Source organism: Dendropsophus ebraccatus, chromosome 8 (genome assembly GCF_027789765.1).
Source record: "Dendropsophus ebraccatus isolate aDenEbr1 chromosome 8, aDenEbr1.pat, whole genome shotgun sequence".
NCBI lineage: Eukaryota > Metazoa > Chordata > Amphibia > Anura > Hylidae > Dendropsophus > Dendropsophus ebraccatus.
The window spans coordinates 92,713,826-92,723,055 of record NC_091461.1 but is presented as its reverse complement, the minus strand read 5'-3'; the positions used below and the strand labels follow the sequence as shown (position 1 = coordinate 92,723,055).

Sequence of the window (9,230 nt, the reverse complement as noted above, 5' to 3'; positions counted from 1 at the left end):
CAGAATTTTGGAGCTAAACCCCTGCATGTGCTCCGTCCACCACAGTTCAATCCCCATCACGTTTCAATGTATCCAAGTTTTGTATCTGTGATACAATGTATGAGAACACCACAGCAAACCATCATCAGTGTTCAATGATAATATGCTGCAATTTATTGGCTGTAACGAATCAATAAGATCCTGAAAAACATAATAACATTATAAGCTACAATAAAGACGCATGTACTACTGCTCTCCAGTAGCTGTAGACTCAAAAACTACAACTCCCAGAGTGCTGCTGATGCCTCATCACGTGACTTCAGTGTGCAAATACGATACCGCCGCTCCAAGAGGAAAGAGGTTTGGAACGCAAAACCAGGAAGTATCAGTGGCACGCAAGCTCTGCCTTTCCGGTTAATGACTTCCGGCCAGCGAGGTGATGAAGAACCTGGCAGATAAAGGCAGATGCAGGTTGGTGACATATTCACGTTGTGTGCTGTGCTGCTTTATCTGTTTACTCACCGGTAGTGATACTGATTCCTGATACACGTCATCAGACATATATATAGATATAAGAGGCTACACTATACCTATGTATCCATGGCTATCCAACCATTCATTACATTGAGTGCATTGGTTACACAGTTATACCAGAAGCTACAGCCTTCCTGCAATTATTCCCTTTTTCATAGAAGCCTATGGCAACCAATGACATATAGCATATAATCAGACATGTATAAGGCTGTGCAGTGACTGGACGGTTCTGCTCTGATAAATGATGTCACTCATACTGAAGTGATGTCACCGCTGCATGCAGCATCTGTCTGTCAGGATGGAAGGTCACCTAATATGAGGAATGTGGGGCTCAGGTGTGGCTGCATTGCATATAAGGTCACTAAATGGGGTCACTATGGGGCCCACTGCAACCCCACAGTCACAGGTCATCTATCAGGTGGATTTCTTACGACAATTGGGTTGCGGTATGGCCCCGCATTTATTTACCCCAGGTACAAAGCAGTGATTTTTACTCATGTGACCAAAATGAGTAGCCCCAACCTGACTTTTAAGAGAAATTTTGCCCCTTATTTAGTGGGGGAAAAAACAACAAAAATCTTTGTTGACAATCTAAGTATATTTGCCACTCACCAGTATCAGGTACTAGAGATGAGCGAATTTGCCAAAGTTCCGGTTCGTATGAACCTGAACTATCGGCTTCTGATTCCCGCTGTCTGCAGCCTCCGTAAACAGGGTAAAGACCGCCTCGAAAACTGGGATACAGTATTTACCAATGTCTGTATCCCAGTTTCCGGGCGGTCCGTTAGGCTGTATCCACCCTGTTCATGGAGGCTGCAGACAGCGGGAATCAGAAGCCGATAGTTCAGGTTCATATGAACCCGAACTTTGGCAAATTCGCTCATCTCTATCAGGTACCCGTGGAAGAAGGCGTGCTGTATATATTGTGTGCTGGGAGGCAGTCTGCAACCTCTGCGTCTGTTCATTCTGTACACTTACACGTCATCAGATATATATAGTTTGTTATAAAAAGCATCAAAGTGATGCCCTCAGCTATCTTCAGTAGCTCCATAGTCTATGAATGGAGTGGTGCATACATGGCACCCATTCAAAACAAAGAGTAGGGCTCTGTTCTGGAGGGGGCAGTAACAGGAACAGTCCAGAGCAGTAGAAAATCCCCATAGAAAGCCTTTCCTGCATTGGACAGTTTCTGTCAGATACAGAGGTGGCAGCAGAGAGCGCTGTGTGAAAAAAAAGAACTTTTAAAGGGGTTATCCAGCGCTACAAAAACATGGCCACTTTCCCCCCTACTGTTGTCTCCAGTTCAGGTGTGGTTTGCAGTTAAGCTCCATTTGGTTCAATGGAACTGAGTTTCAAAACCCCACCCAAACTGGAGACAACAGTAGGGGGGAAAGTGGCCATGTTTTTGCAGCACTGGATAACCCCTTTAAGGGAACCTGTAATCACTTTTTTTCTGCCTAAACTAAGAGTCATCGCCCCACCCCACCAGCCTTGATTGTTCGATGTCTCCATGTACCTAGACAGAGAGCTCTATCAGTCAAGGCTGGTGGTATGAAGAGAAGCTGCCAGGGATCACCCAAATAATTATGGTGACAGATTCCCTTTAAAGTATTAAGCCCGGAAAGTTAATAGCTTGAGGAGCCACCTTCTGATTCAGTTCCAAGACCTAATGTTTAAATCAAAAATTTTTTTTTAATTTTCCCTTTTACTATCTATATCAGTGTTTCCCAAGTTTTTTTGCACCAGGACCAGTTTCATGCAAGACAGCTTTGCCAAGGATAATGGGCTGAGGGATTTTGTATCAGTATACAAGGGACGGATACTACCGCCTTGTCATGACTATTGCCATTACCACCATACTGTTACTGAATAGCATCTTATACTATACTTAGACCAATATCCCCATATACAGTGACTATGCATAGGTATGTATCAGTTTTACACAGGTCCTGCAGATTGCATACATGATAACAGTTGTTTTTATCCAGTGACTCATAAGTGACATCTCTAATCGAAGTTGTTCACTTTTCTTTTTCATGTCTGTATAACCAAGGCCACTCTTCTCTGCACAATCTGCCAGAGGAACATTTTAGCTTTTTTTGTTCCAGCACATATGGCCTCAATGTGCCCCCATATAGTAGTCAGGCCTTTCCGTACCCCCATATAGTAGTTAGGTCTCCTTTTAGTCCTAATATAGTGTTTAGTCCCTCTCTGTGCAGTGATTTAGTAGTAAGGCCCCTCCCCATGTAGTTATTTCCCCTGTTGGTAGTGCCCCTGTTAGTTGGATTAGCCCCCCGTAAATAGTATTCGCCATATAGGCAATCCCCCCTGTATGGTAAGCCCCCACCATATAGGCTTATATACTTACCTTGCTCTCCCAATACATTATGCCATGTTTGAGTCCAGCCTAAATAAGAAGCTGTGTCTTTACCGTTTTTCCTAGATGGCCCAGACTGTCAATCCAGAGAATTAAAGAATGAATGGGGCTGCTTTGCATTCCCCTTTACAGAATCTCACATAAAATGAATCTGTTAGATACTTACATGGTTTTACTTGTTTTGTGTGTGCAGCAGGACTGACCATTGTTCATCTACACAGGAATTCTAGTCAAATTTATTGAGGATGGACAAGGACAGGAATTACATGACTGAGAAGATACTGAAACTTACCCTGGAGATCATCTATTTGCTGACTGGAGAGGTGAGAGGGTCTGGAAGCATTGTATTATGTCGTTATAACTTTCAAAATCTAAAGTAGATGTGATATAAAGCAAGTTTGTAGTTTATATTCATCATTTTTTTTAGTTATCATAGAAAACATGGCACTTCCTGTTTATATAGTCTTGACTCATCTGTTTTATTAGAACTTTTTATTTGATGTCTGTGATGCCATAATTCGTACAGCTCTGCCTCTTCTTTGCTGTGCCTCTCCTCCCTCCCAGTAAAGACTAAACCTTGCATGAGCCAACCATGGGTCTAGTGCGGGTCATTTTTCATTCAACTAGTAAAGAAATATTTACTGTTACCATCATTTCCTCAAAACCTTTTTACATGACACACTATGGTTTTGATAGGTCAAGATCTGGGTGTTTACACCTCCTACCAATTGGTAGATGTAGCCAGAAGAAACTTTGGGCTAAGGCCCAGTTCACACTGAGTGTCCTGCAGTGAGTGAATGGGAGGGCGTGCGCGTCCGCTCCCGCTACTGTCAATTATTTGAGTGGAGAGGGGAGGAAGCGGACACCCTCCCATTCAATCACCGCATGACACTGAGCACAGCGGAATATCTCGTATTTGCCCAGTGTGAACTGGGCCTACGGGTCTATTCACACTATTTTTCTCTTCGCAAATTTGAGTCCACTATTTTTCATTAGCAATCCATAAATTTTCATCTGTATTTTTTTTGCTGATCCGCAAAAATGAAAAGGAGTGGTTAATATGTTCTACTCACTATTTGCGGATTCGTATTTTTGCAGATCATATCTGCAAAAAAACGGATCCCACAAGGTTCTATTTGGTGTGTCTGTGGAGGAATTTCAGTCCACACTAGGGTCTGTCCTTTTTTTGTGGTATAGATTACAGCCCTATATACAACTACTACAGATGTGTAAATTGGGCCATTGAAATACATTGATCCTATTTTCTGTCCACAATTGCGGATGTGTGAACAGGGCCTGGAGCTTTACTCCTCCTTTTCTGACTTGCTGCAGAAAGCAGGATCCATTGTAATTATAAGGAGTCTGCGTCCTGCAATGAGATGGGGGAGCCGCACTTCTCCTGACTACATCTAACTATTGGTGTGGGTCTGAATATCAAGAACCTGACCATTCAAAACTTGTACATTTCAAAAGTTTATATCAAGGATCAATAACCCTCCATGCCCCTCAGCTGTTCACCAGCTGAATATGGAGGAGATTCAGAGAAAAATAAAGAAGAAGAGCATGATGAAGAACAATGCCTCTTCTTGGTGCATCAAATCACTGTGTAAACGATGCCGTTTCTAGCCGCCATCCTCTCACCAGTACCTGCCTGCTCAGCCAGTCACTTACTGAGACTGAACCTCGCAGCTGACAGTGATTGGCAGAGCGCCAGGTCCTGTTCTGATGTATTGTCTAGGAAGTTGGTGACCAGCAGAGGGAGCTGCGGGGGACTGGGATACATAAGTATGACTTATTTTTATTTTTTACTACTCCCCCAGCATCATTTTTCATACTAGAGTACCATATGAAAGATGAAAAAAGTGACTAAGCATGTTACATTCTCTGCTTCATTAGTCTAGGTTGGCTATAGATGTAGAATACAGAAATGTAGGGACTTAGCACTCATGCTCTGTGCATATGGCTTTGCTGTATGTATGACGTTTGGAACTGGCCATTGATGAAATTGATCATCATACATAAAGAGGTGACTTAAACATATTTTCCATGGCATGTCTGATATTTTTGCATTTCCCCAACTACGTTCAGAAAAATAGTAAATTTTGTGATTTAAAGGCAGAAGTGATAACTTACTGGTGATGTCCATTAGTCTGTTTTAGTTCCATAAGTTTATTGTTATTACAAACCAACAGGTCTGTGTAGTAACCTTTATAACTTCTATTTATACCTCCAGAATTATGCACCTGTTAACCCTTCGACTCCACATGTCACAAGAAGTATTTCTCATAAGTTTGGGAGATCATGCAGAAGCGTCACTGTGGATAATTCTTCATCAGGGGGCAGTGATAAAGAGAACGATCAGAAGATCCTGGACCTCACCAACAAGATCATTCATCTGCTGACTGAGGAGGTGAGTGCTGCTGGGAATGCTGGGACAATATACTGTAATACCAATTTGGTGTTGAAACAGTGACTGTATCTTTGTGTGTGTCAGGTTCCTGTTAGATACGAGGACATCATGGTCTGTTTTACAATGGAGGAGTGGGAGTATGTAGAAGAACACAAGGATCTCTATAAGTATGTCTTGATGGAAGATCGCGACCGTGACACGAGTAAAGGTTAGTGAATTTCAATGACTGGTATACTAAATACTTAACAATTAATGGACTATTTGGCTTTTTTATTAGAGTTTTCCAAGAGGGGTGGAAGATACTATGTTCATGTTTTTAAGCAGTATTAGGCCAATGTCAGTACAACTGTAATAGGTGGAAACCGCTGCAACAAACACAAGTCTGTGTCGTGACCACGACTGCTAGGTAAATAGCTGAAACATTCAAAAAAGACACAATACTTGAATATAATATACACACACACACACAGTTAAAGGGGAACACCATTGTAAAAATTCTTTCTAATGGTGTCTAACTGGTGTCAGACAGTTATATAGATTTGTAATGAACTATTTAAAAATATCCAGTCTTCCAGTACTTATCAGCTGCTGTTTGTCTTGAAAGAAGTGGTATATTCTTTCCAGTCTGACACAATGCTGTCTTCTGCCACCTCTGTCTGTGACAGGAACTGTCCACAGCAGGAATGTTTTCTATGGGCAGTTCCTGACTTGGACAGATGTGGCAGCAGAGAGCATTGTATCAAACTGGAAAGAATACACCACTTCCTGCAGGGTATACAGCAGCTGATAACTACTGGAAGAATTGAGATTTTTACGTTTAAATTACAAATCTGTACAACTTTCTGACACCGGTGGATTTGAAAGAAAATGGAAAATTATGTTTAACACCCAGCCCAGACATGGTGCTCAATTCTGCCACCTCTGTCCATGTTAGGAACTGTCCAGAGCAGAAGAGATTTTCTATGGGGATTTGCTACTGCTCTGGACAGTTCCGGACAGAGACAGAGGTGGCAGCAGAGAGCAGCATGTTTGACTGGAAATACAAAAAAAATTTCCTGTACTGAAAGGCTGTTTTAAATCAAACAAGCTTACAACTCGGTATAGTTGTCTTGAGAATTCTGATGGGGATACCAAATATTTTGTATTTCTTTGTTTACTTTTTCATTTTAAATCACCTTTTTTGACGTAATTAGAATTTTTATTAAAGGAGGTTTTTTTTATTCTTACACCCAGCAGAGGCCTCAGGCTGCTGTGACAACCTGTTGACATCCCAGAATTACAATGTAGGGGTGCCATTGAATCCACTAGACCACCATTGACACATCTAAACACTGGTTTGATCGCAGCATCTAAACAGAATAATGTCCACCGTCAGCGTGGTATCCAGCTTGGTCATTACCGGCAGATGTTGGCTGCAGATAGCCGGTGCTCCCCAGGGATGGTGTGGGCGCTGCTCCCAAGCCTGAGACATACTGCTTAACCTGAACCATGCTGTAATTGTTCTTCATGGGTCAAGAAAGGGTTAATCATTCTTTATAACAATTATCAACCTAAATCTTCAAAGCATTTGTTGGTACTGGGCTATAGTCTGCTTAATCCCTCCAATTTGACCTTCTGTATTTAGTAGATTTTATGGTATGAATTATAAAAATAAATCAATTAAAATAATATTAAATTGTACAGGGCTGCTGATCTGACTCTTATATTGAATTGAGATTTATTCAGTATTATTTCTCGTCTTTTATTATTATGTTCACTTACCTTTCTTTCTTGTAGTTTTAAATAGGGAAGAAACTGAAAGAGAGGATGAACAAGCCTTGCCTCCTCCACTCTGTTCAATTAAAGATGCAAATGACATTCAAGCTAAGGCCGTCAGGAAAGCATCTATATGGAGAAAACCCCGGAAAAGAAGGGCCAAATACCTGAGCAAATATAAGGAAAAACTTGCTACTGTTAAGAACATGCAGAGAGACAACAAGCCGCCAGAAAACTCAACTATCGATAGTGGATCTTTGGCAAATGTAGATGGTGACTTTATTCATGATGTCCCGTATTCAGAAACAAATACCCACAGTCCTTGCTTGTCAAGTGAAATAAAACCTGACGATGAGAATTATACATCCAGTGATCAGACACAGGTAACATATACAGTGTGTCAGAATGAGGAGCAGGTTCCCTGTTCTGGAAGAAACTCTGCAGAAGGCTTTGTAGATGCCAAGTCTAGTCACCCAGAGTTCTTGCCTTGTATTAGAGAACCCCCAATAGATAATGTCACAATTACATCTTATACACAGGATCAGTATGTGTACACTGCCATTAAGGAAGAATCTGTACCCACAGACGCGGACACTTATGGATCCACGCAATATCCATCCTCTGATGATCAGGAGGAGCCATGGCAAAAAACAAATGCAAGCGTTAATGCCCAATACACACTAGGTCAGATTAAGAAGGAATATGTACCTTGTGAAGAAGAAAAAAGTCAAAATTCCTCTTTTTACATACCACCTGATCATATAGAGACACGGTCTATACCTAAGCAAATTAAGGTGGAACCTCTCTCTCATGAAGAGGGCTATGAACTATACATTCCCACAGACTGTACACAGAGACTCCATACATCAACTCCTGGGCAAGCAATGAACAGAGTTAGAGATGCAGCAAAAACAACCAAGAGGTTCTCAGTAACAAAACACAGGGACTGGAATAAAACCCCAGAGAACGCACCGCATATGAGCCACCGAACCGCACAGGTTGTAGATGGGATGTATGTCTGCTCCACATGTGGGAAAAGCTTCACCTCTCACTTTGGCCTTGACAAACACCAGGCAATGCACAATGGAAATAAGGTGTCTTGTCCACAGTGCGGAAAATTATTTTTCTATAAGTCAAGCCTGGTTATACATCAGAGGATCCATACAGGGGAAAAACTTTTTGTCTGCCCTGTATGTAACAAATGCTTCACCAACAACTCCAATCTGATCGTACATCAAAGAATCCACACCGGAGAGAAACCCTTTGAGTGCGCAGAATGTGGGAAACGTTTTGGACACAAAGGCCACCTGAACCGGCACCTCAGAACTCACGAGACCGAGAAACCAGCCACCAACATTGAGAACTATGTTAACAGCTTACAAGACAATTGGAATTCCCATAAAATGAATGGCTGGTCCCACAACATCTATAATGCTGGCCCTTATTCTACGTATGACAAGAGTGTTTAGTGAATGAACTTTACATACTAGGAAATTTGTTTGTATGATCTTTGCTTATTGAAGTCCCCTTTAATTTTTAGATTAAAAGGAAGTGTATAAAAAGAACATATTTTGTGTTTCTTACATTGAAATACTACTAGACATTTGCTTGGAGAGCAACAGAATAGAATGGCTAACATTTCTATTGCTCCACTTCAAGGGCTTTATTACACTGCCCGAGCTACACTGTAAACAAGCACTTAACTTGTAGGTTAGCACTAGTTTACAGAGCCTATTACATGGCTTGTTAATCCTGCAGCCAGGGCTGCACAAATAATCATTAGATCATCCTTGCGCACCCCTTTGCTGCAATCAGCTGTCACCCCCTCCAATTACTTGAGTAGATGTGTGTCTGACGGATGATTATTTTTTGACAGGTCAGAACAATCTGATCAGACAACTAAGGAGCAAGACCTACAACACAGGTTGATATAGATGCTGATAATCGCCCAGGGCCCTACTTCTATGGGAGTGGTGGAAACAGCTGTAGGCATCATTAAATGTTTGTGGGTGGAATTCTGAATCCTTCTAAATCTATAGAATAGAAGAACTCTTTGCACTTAATCCATTAGAAGGTGCTTACTGCATGTAGTTTTATAATTGACTTCAAGGTTTTACTTTATGTAGTAGGCTCCCTCTGGTGGTGGCTATATACAGACAGATCTTTACGAGGCTG

At 41.6% G+C, this 9,230-nt stretch overlaps 1 protein-coding gene across 2 annotated transcripts; it reads left to right on the top strand.

Moving 5' to 3' along the window:
• Positions 1–392: 392 nt before the first annotated feature.
• On the top strand, positions 393–9,154 carry LOC138799580 (gastrula zinc finger protein XlCGF53.1-like). 2 transcript variants are annotated; one of them, XM_069980969.1, is made up of 5 exons: positions 393–450; positions 3,112–3,213; positions 5,124–5,300; positions 5,385–5,508; positions 7,077–9,153. In XM_069980969.1, exons 2-5 carry the CDS (start codon positions 3,136–3,138, stop codon positions 8,522–8,524), a joined length of 1,827 nt encoding a protein of 608 aa, XP_069837070.1. In that variant the 5' UTR covers positions 393–450; positions 3,112–3,135; the 3' UTR covers positions 8,525–9,153. The 2 variants fall into 2 exon arrangements, with proteins under 2 accessions (XP_069837070.1, XP_069837071.1); XM_069980970.1 differs by having other exon boundaries at positions 398–450; positions 3,084–3,213; positions 7,077–9,154.
• The last annotated feature ends 76 nt before the right edge of the window (positions 9,155–9,230 follow it).

What these genes read in the sequence shown, in the direction of transcription:
- LOC138799580 (XM_069980970.1), top strand. Translation starts at nt 3,136, where the DNA reads ATGGACAAGGACAGGAATTACATGACTGAGAAGATACTGAAACTTACC. An exon ending in TCTATTTGCTGACTGGAGAG is followed by an intron (nt 3,214 to 5,123) that starts GTGAGAGGGTCT and finishes TTATACCTCCAG; the next exon opens with AATTATGCACCTGTTAACCC. An exon ending in CGACCGTGACACGAGTAAAG is followed by an intron (nt 5,509 to 7,076) that starts GTTAGTGAATTT and finishes TCTTTCTTGTAG; the next exon opens with TTTTAAATAGGGAAGAAACT.